At 40.0% G+C, this 14,613-nt stretch overlaps 1 protein-coding gene across 1 annotated transcript in view; it reads right to left on the bottom strand.

The window, feature by feature from the left end:
• The window catches only part of man1a2 (mannosidase, alpha, class 1A, member 2), a 100,034-nt gene that overhangs the window by 17,273 nt on the left and 68,148 nt on the right, over window positions 1–14,613 (bottom strand). The window contains 3 exon segments of the mRNA XM_063888042.1: window positions 7,842–7,935; window positions 8,027–8,150; window positions 9,170–9,264. Coding sequence (XP_063744112.1) covers window positions 7,842–7,935; window positions 8,027–8,150; window positions 9,170–9,264 — 313 coding nt within the window.

Genomic DNA, 14,613 nt, shown 5'->3' on the forward strand with positions numbered 1-14,613 from the left:
AAATCATCACACTTGGTTGGTGAAGTATGGGACGTGGTGAGTCTTAAACCTTGTTCACCTCGGCTGTTTGCAGAGCTCCTCTCCTCCGTCTGTCTAATCACTGAGAATCAATACCGAATCTTCCTGAAGAAAAAGTCTACTAGTGTTTGTTGTCCCCAAGCACAGCATGTGTTGAACTTTATTTCCTTTAGGGTTAATACATAGAAGAAAAAGCGTGTACCAGAAAGCTGTGAAAGAGCATCTGTGGAGAGTCACGCTCCGGAGAAGCAATAAAGGTTCGGACCTGATTACAGCTCTTGTAAGCGGACACAAGTGGCCAAAATGTTTTTACTTCACAGACTCTGGGTTCAAGGCTAGGTTAATAGCTTAGAAATCCCCAAGAGATCAATGAAAAACCATCGATACTTGAAGAGGACACTTTTTACAGGATGTTTTCACAGGCATGCACAATTAGGAGGCGACCCAAAGCGTAGCCAAGAAAACAGATGATGCTACAGTATGCAGTTCTAAAGGAAGGCATCAGAGGAGCCAGTGGATGCACCGCGCTGAATGCCATTATTATCATTTCCACTGTGGTTAATGACCACTCCTGTGCAGACAGGGAGTACAACCAGCCCTGAGTCACACATAGCTACACGTTTAAAGCTTTATTTATCTTCAGCTTATTATTTCAACATGTCAATTTGGCTCTGACCTTGGTTGGACAAACTTGGGATTACTAGACATTACAGATCTACAAAAAGTTAAAACAAAGTTGACTTATTTTTCAGGGGTGAAGCTATCCCGAGGACAGACATCCTCTCTCTTTGGAGTCAGGTTGGAAGTCAATACACTTCTGTTCATGCACAGAATAACTCATTAGCAGTCGAGACAGTGGGAGTGAATCCCATACATCACAGTAGGAATTATAACAATTAATAACTGTAAATATATTAAAATGAAAGAAGACAAGCAAGATAATGATTGAATCAGGGAAACTAAACTATAGGTAATTATTTAACACTTTGTTTTTCAAGGATCATGTTTTGAGTTGAATTTGAGTCTTTTTTTAGTTTTTCTGTGGTTTACTCATCGTTAAACATTATCTTATAACATTATCTTATATAATATAGTTTTCCCGACTAATAACAACACCAATGCGATCCACACAAAGTCCTGTGTGTTATATTCAATCATACATTGAGATAATTGTCTGATATGTTCCTACAAACATCCTGCTCCTCTCTCCGTCCAAAAGCTTCTGTGAGTTACCTTTATATTTAAGGCTGTACATTTACCCACACTCCTCCAGTTTAGAGGCTTTAAATAACTTAAATGCTGTGCTCCTCTTGCTTTGTCCCACTTTTTCTGTCTGATGTTTTCAGATCTTTTTTACAGACTGTTTTATTGCTTGATTTTTAAAGTAAAATGAGTTTTAAACATCTGAATTGTTGACATAACTATTTTTAAAACTTGATCCCTTGTTGCAATAAAAGGGAGCACAGCCCAAATAACGAGTAAGAGTAGAAAAACAACATCCATGAGAAAAGAAACAACTGCCCTCTCACACAGGACTGTTTTTGATGTTAAAGAGAAACATAAGAATGTAACACAGATTCAATTACACATTGAAACAGGAAGTGGTCATTCAAGTTGTCTCGTTGTTTTGTTGTTGTATTTTTCCCTAGAGCACCCTTTTCTGTTTCTCAGTCACCTCCCACACTCTTTCAACTTAGCATCCTCCCACACACTCTCTACTCTCCTCTCTCCATCATTTTTCAGCCCACCAAAGGATCTGGGTCATGCAGGGAGCGCCTGTCAATCAAAGCCGGGTCTACCGAGGAGGCGGCGGCTTCAAACGCACTCTAAACCCGCAGACACAAAGACACATGTACACAAGAGGACATCTTCACAAAGTCTCACACACACTCTGGTTTAAAACAGAGGTCGAGGGCACGAGCTGCTGAGGTAATACTAATAACGCGTGTGTGTGGAGGAGTGCAACACTACAAGTCATTTCTATGCAGCACCAAACCCGGCGAACAGCCGTGCCTCGGTGCCATGTCCATGCATTACGAATGTCTTTTTGACCGACAGCAAATCATTATTAACAAAAGCTGTTCAGCAGTCAAACTCTACTTGGATGTCGAATAAGGGACAGTCATTTATTGTTAGTGTATTATTTTTAATTAACAGCCATAGCGGCCAAATGAAATCGTATTTTTGAATTGATGCAAACATATTGGAGAGGAAAGGAAAATAACTTATTCTAACAGGAGTGTTTGACAGACTGTCGTGTGTGTGTGTGTGTGTGTGTGTGTGTGTGTGTGTGTGTGTGTGTGTGTGTGTGTGTGTGTGTGTGTGTGTGTGTGTGTGTGTGTGTGAGCAGGGAGGGTGTCGCCGCGTAGGTTAAAACGAGGTAGTAGCTGGTGTGTGTGTAGGTGGAGGAGTGTGTGGTAATAAGGCTGTCAGTCTCAGCAGGATCTCATTAAGACAGAGACGCTCAGCCTCATTCCTCATTAGTGTGACTTAACTACTGTCTACACACCTATACTCCACCACACACACATTCACAGATACATTTACACACATACACCCTCGACACTTCATTGTACCCTTTAAACACTCCACACATTGTCTCGAAACACAGCAACACATTCGTATACATTCCTCACCCAGTTCCTACAGCTTAAGCAAGACGATTATTCGCCTATGACAGGAAGGGTGTCAAAATGTGCTCCCAATGTAACTACTTTCCAAATGAGTTGGACTTTTTAAAGAAAGATAACAAACCCCCGAGCAGCAGCTGATACAGCAGAACCACTCTCCAGCCACAGAGAGATTTTGGCTGGTGTTCTGTGTTGATTTGTGCCCAGGTTCCAGCGCACATTAATCTAACTTGAGACAGCCGTGCAGCCTCAATCCAGTCCTGAAAACTAAACAGACCCGTAATGAATTCAAATGGATGTGTTAACTCTGCGGCAGGTTTCCTCGCAGGTGTTCAAAAGCATGCAAATAACAATCCCGCGAGAACATGTTTAGCCCGATGTGTATTCATCAGCAAACACACTTCCAATGGACTGTCATTTTCCGCCTCGCTGACACTGACTGATAATAATCACGGTTTCACGACAGCCCTGTGAGCAGCGACTGGGTTGTTGTTGCTTTATTAGTGTGTGTTGTGGATTAAAAACATGTTCAGTTATGTTGTGATGGTTGTTTCTCTTATCCTGTTACAGGTAAACATGCAGTGATTCTCCATAAACAACAATAAAGTCAAATAAAAGTATTCTGTGAAGAAATCAGGATATTATTGCTGCTGTTTCAACTGTAGTCACTATTTGGTCAAAACAGCCTTCACTAAAAGTTGAATTTAAATGCATTGCAATCCAAGTTGTAATTAAAGCTATAATGGCAGTCAGTTAATCAGGTGGTAGGCGGATGTTGTAATCCTTTATTTGGACAGGATATCATTTCACAGCGTGGTGAGGATACAGCACAACTGTTTGCTGTGAGTTTTAACAGTCTCGATCCACGTTTTTAATCACGTAAGAAGATTACAACTCTCTCTATGTGGAGACTGCTGATAACAGTCACGGAAGAAACATCTGGGGGAAATCAGCGCTAAAGCCCGCAAGCTAAAGGGGATATGCTAGGCTCGTTTACATTTAACACATTTTCTTTATTACATACTGTCTGTCTGTTCTCACACTCTGTTATAGTGTCACTCGCTTCGAGTCCCAGCCCAAAAAAGCCAAGTATGCTCTGATTGGCTTTTAAGCAAATGTGGCCTGCATGTGGTACAGGAAGGGTGGCTGTGACTCAGCTGTTTTTGGACATTAAACCAGCTAAACATGTCCCATTAGAGGCACACAATACAAATAGGAACCTGAAAGAGTTAGTGGGCTATACATGACTTTAAGGTTAACAGAGTTTAACAGCGAGTCTCCTAGCAACACCAGCTATAAAATGCCAGTCAACGGCTGCCAAGAGAAATGCCGACTCAGACACCTGAAAGCTAAAGGGTGTAAAAATGTCTCCAATGGATAATGGCTTCAGTTTCATTATAGATTATTCTACACACATGTAGTCCTTAGTATGTAGGATTGAAGAAGACAACATTAAAATGTTTTGAATGATGCTTTGGGAAGTCTACTGGTATTTCAGCATTTGCTTCTGTGGGCGGTGTAGTGCCAACATTTCTACTTCGATTTGCTTTTTGATCAAAAATTCCTCAATTTTTCTTTCCCAGAATGCACTACAAAGATTCATCCACCTACTGGCAGCCACATGCACCAGACGAGGGTACCGCGGCTGCACAATTGGTCCTGATTACTTTATACCTTATTATGAATAAAATAGAAATAAGGTTTCTATTCATCGTTGTCGTTACAAGACTTTATCAACAACAAAAAGGGTGTTTGCTCCGAGCCCCTTCAGGTTTTAGTAATTACATACCTCTCACTGAACCCCCCCCCCCTCCTCCTCACTGTACCTCTGCATGCCTCGCTGAGGGGGCTCGGCAGCAGCTCAGTTGGGTTTTGGAGGAGCTGTGGGCTTTAATTAAACTGGTGCTGCTTTGTTGTAATCATCAAGGGGCAACAAGGTGGGATGGCTGCTAATTAATGTGTCCGGACTAAAGAGACAAACACACTTACTGTAACGTGCAAGAGGATCAATAGATACTGAGAGTAGTATTCAAACACTGATAAAATGCAGACTGGGGAAGATTTTAGAGTCATGAACACAAATCTGGTCCAATATGATCTGTGTTATTGTTGAGTTTTACACAAACAATTTGTAAGAAATGTTGAAGAAGAACATCAAAGTAGTCTACTTCAAACTAAAAAAGGCCTCTCAATAGACTTGTTTAGAGCAAAAATATGATAATTATGATGCAACATTCCCCCTTATTTCAGCCCTAGGACACTTCAGATAAAATAAAATACAATAAAATCTATTTGTAAATAAACCAGAATAAATATCCAGCTCATTACATTTGAATTAAGATCTGCTCCTGCCCGACTTCGAATCAAAACGCCTCATTTCCTGCATTTAAAATAAAACACAACTCCAACACACAATGCAAAAATAACTTAATGAAGGCTCATGTTATTTAAGGCTACTTTCTACGCTTTTTCTCAGCCTTTTCTTTTCAATACACTTCGAATTGTGCTTAAGGAGGAATTGCTTTCACCAGATATGATGACCAAAGAGATTTACATTTTCCGACTTCAGCAGATTTTATCCATCAAAGTCCTGTAAATACCAGCTAATGGAAACACTTGTAGACCCATGCAGACACACATTGTTATATGCTAACCATAGACTGTATATGTGAATACTATATTAGCATGACTCAAATGCATACACAGAAAAAGACTACACACACACCCACACAGAAGAGACATACAACATCCGTCATCACCGGCGCACTCATGCAGCTCGGCAGCTCACTATCCATCTGCTGATGTACTCATCCAATCCATCCATCACTCTGCTCTCATCTTACGTCCATTTATTTTCCTCTGCTTTTGGCCCAAAGTCTGTGCACTTACAAGTGCATCTGTCTGACTGACAAACAACCTATCCATCCAGTAATGAGCCCATCCATTCATCCATCCATCATGAGTGCTTTCCATTTTTTGTTGACCCGTAAATCACATTTTTCATCTCGCCAGACCCCCGTAGTTAAAGGAAACATCTGTATTTTGAGAAAAGCACCTTCTGTGTAGTCTCCTCCTCTGTGCTTAAGTTTGTTGGGTGTCGTGAAACTGAAAAGACTTCTTGAGGCTCTATTATGCCTTCTCCTTCCCTGTAGAGTGTTTGATAGGTTGTTGTGCATGTAAATGGTCTGCTAAGGTGGGACATCTAAGCTGCTGACCAATCAGAGCAGACTGGGCTCTGGTTTCAGACAGAGGGTGAAAAAAGGTGCTGCAGCACAGGCAGTGTGAGAAAAATAAAGAGCTTTCTGAACATTAAAGCATGGAGACATGTCCCAGTAGAGGCACAAAATACAATACGATCCTAAAAATGAGCAGAAAAATAATACGGCTCACTCTTGCGTAAAGACTCATTCCCCTCGACAAATGAGAGCAGCGTAATATTTTCATTTCTCAAACTGATTTCATCTTCTCATTTCCTTTCACCGCACCAAAGAGCAAACGTGAGCGGATCTGATTGACGGGAAAAAAATACAGCACTCAATTCATATCTAAAGTGAATGCGAATATTTTAACATCCATAATGTTTTATTATTCTGATGGAATATTAAGACAACACATCTGTATCTGTCATGCAGCATCCTAACGGCTGTTCTCAGGTCGCTTCCTCTCCCTACTGAAATGTTGCAAAGTAAGCAAAAAGGAATATTTAATACTAATGATGACTGCTTGGAAGATACGTTTAAAAATCCCCAAGCAGCGTTCAGGAGGAAAGAGCATGTATGAAACACACTTCTGAATGTTCTGAGTAAATGTTGGGAAGAGGACTCAGAGGACCGACATCTACACTCAGCAGCACTCTGCAGAAACGTCTCAAAACTCTTTTAGTTTAACAAGATTTTAAACTATTATTTCAATAAATCATTACTTATATTAAAGATTCAGAAAGATAGATATATTTAGGAGTATGATAGACTTAAAATCTCTGAACATTTATATTCTCATTAAGCAAAAACTATTCTTAATTCCTGGTCAAATTAAATCTATTCAATTTGAAAAGACAGAATACTTTTTATATTTGTAATATTTCATCCCTAACTTCTGCACTATTTTATGTCTTAGATTCCTATTTTTACTCGTAAAGTTGTCCTTTTATACATATTTAAATGAGCATTTTTTTCAGGGAGCTTCAGATCTAATATTTAAAATAACAACAGCAGCTTCTCTGTCATTTAAGTGCATATGAAAATAAATAACTTATGAAAATGTGAGTGTGTCAAGTTCAAAGGATTCACAGATAAATATACACTTTAGTAGATGATAGAGATGCACCTTCTGAAGCTAGAACAGCAGTTTAATAGCGACAATTTTGAGATGACACATTTAAAGTTAGTATTTCAATCTCAGTTTATTCTAAAACTGTGATTTCACACATCCAGTGACAAAGCACTGTGAAAAACAACAACATAATGTGTAATTCTGCCTCTTGGATGCAGATGTTTCCTTTATGAAACCACCTGTTACCCAACATGTCTCAGCAGCTTTAATTAAATACTGATTGTAAATAACTTGAACCAGAAATGACAGGTTTCATTGCCAAAATAGTGTCTCTAAAATCTAACTTCACTCAGAGAGCTGTTCATTTCCCCGGGCAGAACTCCAGGATGTAATCAATATTTTGGGAATACTGCGTTCCCGCTCTTCTTCTACTCGCCTCAATTTGTCCTCATTAAAGACGATCCATTCTGCTCGTTCAGTTTCCTTCACTTGGTGTTCATTTCTCCTGTTCTCTCTTCATATAGCCGCAGGTACCTGATCATTTAAAGCTCACAGGACTGTTTTCATTCTTCTCTTAACTGGCTGCTTGTAAATCAATAAACCAGGAACCACATCTTTTATTGCATGTTGAGAAAATACACAAATCCCAACACCTTTAATGTTCCCACTGCAACTTCAATTAACTGAATTCAACATTGACATATTGTATTTAACTCGATGAAATAAGTGTAGTTTTCCTTTTGTCTATGACCAGAAAAAAAGCAGAAATATGCATGTACTATTCTAGGCCTTACACTCAGGACTTATTATCTATTGAAACAACAACTTAAAGCAGCCATTTCATTCATATAATGACAGCTGACTAGCATGTGCTGACGCAGTGTCATGATCCCGACAAAACAAACCATAACTTGTACTCACGTTGTCCCCAGCGCCCCGTCCGAGGGTTCAGGTAGTTTGGATACAGTCCGTTGGGTCGGTCCATTTTGGCGAGCAGCTTCCTGATGTGCATCACCTGAGATGGAAACCGGACACAAGAGTTTTAATCCAAATAGAACAAATGACACGGTCGTCATCTCCTCACAGCAGACAGGTTTATGTCCTACCTTCTGGTAGTAGGCGGGGTTTCCTGTCAGGTAGGTGAGGTGGACAAACTCCATGTGCAGAGTCCCAAACTCCGCCAGGATGCTGCTGCCCGCCGACGCCCAGCCCCAGTTGCGCCCAACACCACTGCAGAGGAGGACACAGAGAGATCCATAAAGGTCACATAGAATAAAATGAACACAGTCTATATGTGGATGCTGAAAGGGTTTACAATGTAGATTTAAAACATATGATCTGTCAGCTTTCAATAAGTTGAGTTGAACACTTCATGTTAAAAGGCTCAGCTCAAACACACACACATGTTCACTTTCTCAAATGGATTCAACTCATCGTCAGGCTGAAGTGAATCCACGGTGGGAATAACACGCAGGCAGCACATTATGTAACAATAATAATGATAATAATGATGATCAATGTGTAACTACAGTTTGTACAATCCCACACAGCCCTGGGAAGAGGTCTAATCAGAGGTTAAACCGCATGAGTGTGGGCGGTCTGAATTTTAAAACCAAAAACATTAAGGTTTCTTTTTCGTTGCCGTACAAGTGGAAAGTAATGTTTCATTTTTTATCCTTGTGTGAATCTTTAGTGTTTTTCTTTCTAAATCTGTTGCTCCATAAACTGTAGCACTTCCCCACAGAGTTTAATAAAGGTACATCTTATCTTATCTTACTTTGAGTATTTCCATTTTATGCTACTGTAAAGTTGCTCGCACAATATGGACCTGCTTTGAACTCACATTTGCACATTATTAGTATTTATAAAATTGCAATAAAGAAAACATTTCTCAAAGGATTATCTTACTTTATCTTTTAAAATTCTCTAAATTGTATTCCATTATATTTAAATAAACATCTGCTTTCTTAGTCTACATCAATACAAGGTGACATGATATTGTGTTCACAGCTAGGTTCCACAGGTCAGAAGTGGCAGAAGAATCTACTATTGCAGGTTTTCATTTGGAAAATATAATTTTTAAGGAGACTTTTTCCAGTATATTAAAAACAAATCCAGGAAAAATGTTATAAAATAAACCAAATGTTTCCATCAAGAAGCTCCAGAGTTTGTTCCAGGCTGCTCGGTCGACTGTCAGTGAGTTTGAGCGACACTTTATACTTTTCTGGGTTTCTGTGGCAGTCACTGACCTCTTAAGGTTGACCATGGCCCAGGGGATTCCTGTGGGGGTGTTGAAGGCAGGGAGCAGCTTCTCTGCTAGCTGCACCGCCTTCAGCTTGAACATCTGCAGAGAGAAAAGAAAGGGTTGAATTCAACACCGATTAACTCTCCTTTTTATCGCTTGAAATCCTGGCAGTCCATCAACCTTCCTTGCTTAGTATTCCTCTCACAGCTGACAGGTACAAGCATAAAACAACTGCCAACCAACAAAACAAATGCAGGATGAAGGCGAATAAGACACCTGGAGACAAACCATTGCTAAATGATGGTGACACAGTGTCAGAGCGGAGTAGAGTTATGGCAAACAGCTCTGCAGTTATAGGAAATGTGACCAGGAAGCAGGAGGTCGAACAACAGTGATGGAGCAAGTTTAGAAACCAGAGTTCACAGTTCGTAGTTTCATGAGTGTCGTCTAATTTATTTACCCAGAATGATGCAGAGAAGAAGACATGTGTTCCTTTTGAGATTACACAAGATCTCCTCTCGTCTGATGGAGGAAAGCTCTGAAAATGCAGCCCGTGCTTTCCTCTCAACGCGCCAATCAAAGAGATGAAAGGCAGCTAAGGTTATTCTGCTGCTGAACTGCGCACCAGCATCTGCTTGAAGCTAAAAATATAACTGTGTATGGTGTGAATCTGCTTAGAAGAGGGAAAAATCATGATAGGATTCAAGACAAACGGCAAATATACAAAAACGACGACCTAAGTTTTATTGTTAACCTACAATCTGCACAGCTCTCCACTTTATATTCTAGCATTTGTCATATTTTTCCTTGCTTAGTGCTTTCTGGCTATATATTTTGTGCAAATACACAACCACAACTTTATTTTTAATTTGTTTAAAAAGTTTTTACAGTTTTCTATTTTTATACTTTGCCCCTTTACGCCCACCTATTCCTCTAACTGTGTTTATGTATGCACCATTTACACCAAAACAAATTCCTCCTGTGTGTACAACTACATGGCAAACAAACCTGACTCTGATTAAAAGATTTTCCTTCAATCAGGGTTAGTTTATTTTCTCATCTGTTTATCAGAGAAAACCGTACATAACTATTACCTCACTTCCTCACACACAGAGAGCAGAGAGAGAGATGCATTTTATTCCATTGTTACCATTTCTCTGCCTGATGTGAATGCCTTTTTCTAACAACACAGGAGCAGGAGCGCCTGCACAGAGCGTAATAAACCCCACACAAACATAACGAAAGGTGACAGATTTATGCCCAAACAAAACCGAAAACTTTAATTATTCTCAGCAGGACTTGCAAAAACGTAATGAATGTAAAGTAGACGTTCACTGCAGGACTTTGAGAGTGAGAGCTGCTTCCGGTTATTGACTGATGAAACCCTGACGAAAACAATACAAAAAGTGGCAGCGACAAAACAATAAAACAGAAAGACTCGCACAGACTGACATCAAAAGGATTTATAATTATAAGTTAGTGTTTCCATAAAATATGATGGTACCATTATACCTCTTAAAGCTTCAGTTTGATACAGTATTGTTATAGAAGGAAAGTTGGAGATACATTATGTGTACATTTACAAACATACAATAAGTCTCCCTCACTGTTTGCTTTGTAGCAAAAACAGACATTAAAATACATTATTATGTCATAAAAAAGCAGTTTGAGTAAAGTCAAAATAGAAGTTGCTAAAGGGACCATGGCAATTTAGTATTACAAAACCAGTTTAAATGTCCCAAAGAAAGTCTGACTGCATTTTAAATACCAGACTGCCAGTGGATAGGGGTATCAAAGAGATGCTCCCACTCTACAAAGCGTCTGCATGGCTCCCTACATTTAGATCCAGGTTGTCAGAAAAGTCAAGAAGAAAAAAAACTCTGACAAGCAAACATCTCCAGAGAGTGTCAGTCCCTGCCTGCCTCAGATGGATGTATGTGACTTCTGAAGGACAGTTGTGGGGTAAACGCTCACATTGGGAGTAATACAACTTCGCAGACAGCATTCAGGCAAAGCAGCGCCGCAGAGAAAAGCAGGCGGAGGCTGATTTATCAGCACAATCTGTCAGGGCTGAGCAGCTTTATGCAAAGAACAGATATATGGAAAACCAACCGGCGTCGTCTCGCAAAGTGAGGGAACAATAACACATGGTGGTGTTAGCAGAATATTCAAGCGGCCAGTGATACACCTGAGGTCAAACTGTGGAGGTAAACATGGGACAAATACAGGCGCAGACAAGGGGGAGGGTGGGGGGACGATGACAATGCAGGCAAACAGATGTAGACGTAGGCCTGCATATGAGGAGGATATGAGATGTATTAGTAAGGAGGATTAGAGGGATCAAAAAGACAACAGCTGAGTTTCCATCGCCTTATATTGAATTAACACATACAAAAACATACCGAGATGCTGGAAATTCTACGAGAAATTGCTAAATACGAGAAAATGAATTAAACGCGAGACTAAAATGTGATATTAACTTTACTTTGTCTTTTGTAAACAAGGATCATGCATAAAATACATTAACCTCAAAAGAAAAGAGATTATTTATGCCACAATCAGAATCAGAATACCTTTATTTGTCCCACAGGGGGACATTTTCAAATTGGCTATATAGCTAAATTCCATCTGCAGTACCTGGGCAGGTACATACATAATAAACACTGAAAACTCTTGGAATACTACTGGACTACTTGAAATGCTACTTCAGGCTTGGATGGATCAACTAAGAAGACAAAAGGCCTCCACTTTAAAATAACCCGGGTACAAACTTAAAAATAATAAAAACTTTCCTCATGGCTTTACCTCAGACTGACTGTGTGTGTGTGTGTGTGTGTGTGTGTGTGTGTGTGTGTGTGAGGTTGCTTTGGTTCATGGGTCAAGAAATAAACAATCATAAATGCAAGATGATGTCATGATGTGACTTCAATGTTAACTGAAGAAAAGCAAATGCAGCACACAAAACGAGTGAGATTTGTGCGAGTGTGTGTAGGGTCATGGTGTGTGTACTCATGTCCGCCCAGTCATCAAGAATCGCGGTCTGCCGGCCGCACCAAGCCCCTTTATAAAGCTCCACTGCGCTTTATTGGCAATCCCAACGCTGATGTCATCAAGCAGGGACAGGATCCAAACGAGCCTGACGCTTTACGATAATTATTTTCCTCCGCTGCTTTTATCTGCACTCAGGGATGAAAGGAGAGGGAGAAGAGAGCTGACCCTCTAAAGAAACAGCGGTGTTATTGTTGACTGTCAAAGAGAACCTGCTGAGAGATGGAGAGGGAGATATACTCTGCTGAAGTAGGAGCGTAACATTTTCCTTATCTTGTTTTTTATTATGATTTACCATGGAGAAGTATCACACTTGAGACAAGCTGGGCTCATTTCAGTGTTTAGGATCTGCTGTGAACACACTCTGAGATTACGCAACAATATGCAGCTACTGTGAAGGTATATTTGGATTTGAAATGTTCGGTATGTCAGGGTTTGTACACTTAGTGGCGCATCGAAAAAATACTAAAAATGGGACTATTTAATGTTTAGAATTTGTATCGAACATGTCAAGCTCAAAAAAAGCATTGTTTGTGTTATTTAAACAATTAGCCAAGAAAGGGATTTTACAACTGCTAAGGGATTATGATAAATAGTAGTGGAGCCCAAACCTCATATTGTGGTTTCAGGTACAGGACATTATTCAAAGTACATAAACATAGGACATGCACTTCCATCAAACAGGATGTGGAGAGATTCCTGGAGCACATCATTATTCTGTGAGTGAACCTTAATAAATCTTCTCTTTGGCATGTTGTCATTTTCTACCAAAGACTGCTGAAGTCTGCACTGGTAAATAATCAAGAAAACAAGTCTGTCTCTTATTCACCATTGACACATCTCCGAACCATCGCAGCAGAGTAACCACAGGGCCCGTGTGCATCAATAGGACTATGATATTGAAAGCTTTGAGGTAAAGAAACTCCTCGGGGAGGACGAGTCCGGGCAGCTTGTTGTTGGCGTTTCTATGATTCTCCCTCTGGGTCTGACAGCTTAATGATCAGCCTTTTAAAATGCATTACAGCACACTTTCAATCTCTCAGTGAAGGATGCACTCTCTCTGGGAGCATGCATACCTCCTTTAGAGCTTATATTAAAATGTGTTTCAATTGCAATCACAGAAATGCACCCAAAACTGCAACGACCTCATTCTAGTCAGGGATGCATTGTGACCGCTTTGAACATACGTGTAATACATTATATTTTCTAGATATCAAGAGCTGAGTGAGGTTTTTGATATCTTAAAATCGCATTCATGTTTTTCCCTGGTTTAAAAGGCTGGATTACAGTTTAGTGATTTCCTTTTCTGAAGTAACTAAGCTGTTAGCAAGCTGTTCTATTATTTTCTTTTAACCACTTGGCCATTATAACACATTTTCTGACAATAATTGATCAGAAAGGTTACATGAAAGCAGCAATAATTAACTCTACAATATTCTGGAAACATCTATATTGACGTATTTGGTTAGAAATATTGTGATACTTGTTCATGTACAAGTTTTCAATCCACATACAACTAGTGAAAGTATGGCCGAGGGCAAGCATGGGTTTCTTTTTACATAACAGCAGTCTTCCGTAGATATGAGCTGGGCTAAACTTAAGATCAATAGCCGAAAAACAGGTAATCCATTTAGTAAATTTAAACATTTACTAGCCATTTAGCCAGAGGGTAAAGAAAGTTAATGACATAGTTTGTCTTCTGTAGAGCACTGACAAAGCTAAAGAACTATAACAAGTAGATTTAGTGAACAAAACGTCTTTTCTTGTGGATGTTTTGTTATTTCAATATCTGCAGAAACATCAAATATAATTTAGAGTATTTGTTTAAAGTCTAGCGTAATTGAGCCCAAGTACTTGTCTAACTCTTATTTCTTCTATGCTTCTCTTCCTCCATTTCTCTTCTGCCTATTTCCACTTAAGCGCTTTCCCTTTATTCACCCATTTGCTGTGTCATATCTCTCGTTCAACACTCTCCCCAGCCCATTTCCCTTTCCCTATTAATCTTCTCTGCATTCTCTCCCTCTTTCAGGATTAGTACCGCCCCGAGGCCGCTGGGTTGTTTAGTTTTCGATGGGCTAAATTCCCAGACAGCAGATTTAAATTGCGGCAGGGAAGAGCGATGCGGGTCAGAGGGGGACACCGGCTGGTTTTCTGGAGGGAGAATGACGGTAACATGTCTGGGGTGAGAGAAACAACTCCTAGTGGGAACAGCCGTGCAAAAATATTTGTGCGATTGGTCTTGTCTTGGGAGGATATCGCCAGCCATGACACATTAGTGTTACGTTCCCAGGGACAGGGAGCGCTGTAATCCGCCACTCAAACACGTCCTGAACTCCGCCAATGATCCAGTTATTACACACGAGGATATCATTTGTAAGCTGAGAGCAGCTGTCTGAGAGA

Source organism: Eleginops maclovinus, chromosome 7, assembly GCF_036324505.1.
Source record: "Eleginops maclovinus isolate JMC-PN-2008 ecotype Puerto Natales chromosome 7, JC_Emac_rtc_rv5, whole genome shotgun sequence".
NCBI classification, from domain to species: domain Eukaryota; kingdom Metazoa; phylum Chordata; class Actinopteri; order Perciformes; family Eleginopidae; genus Eleginops; species Eleginops maclovinus.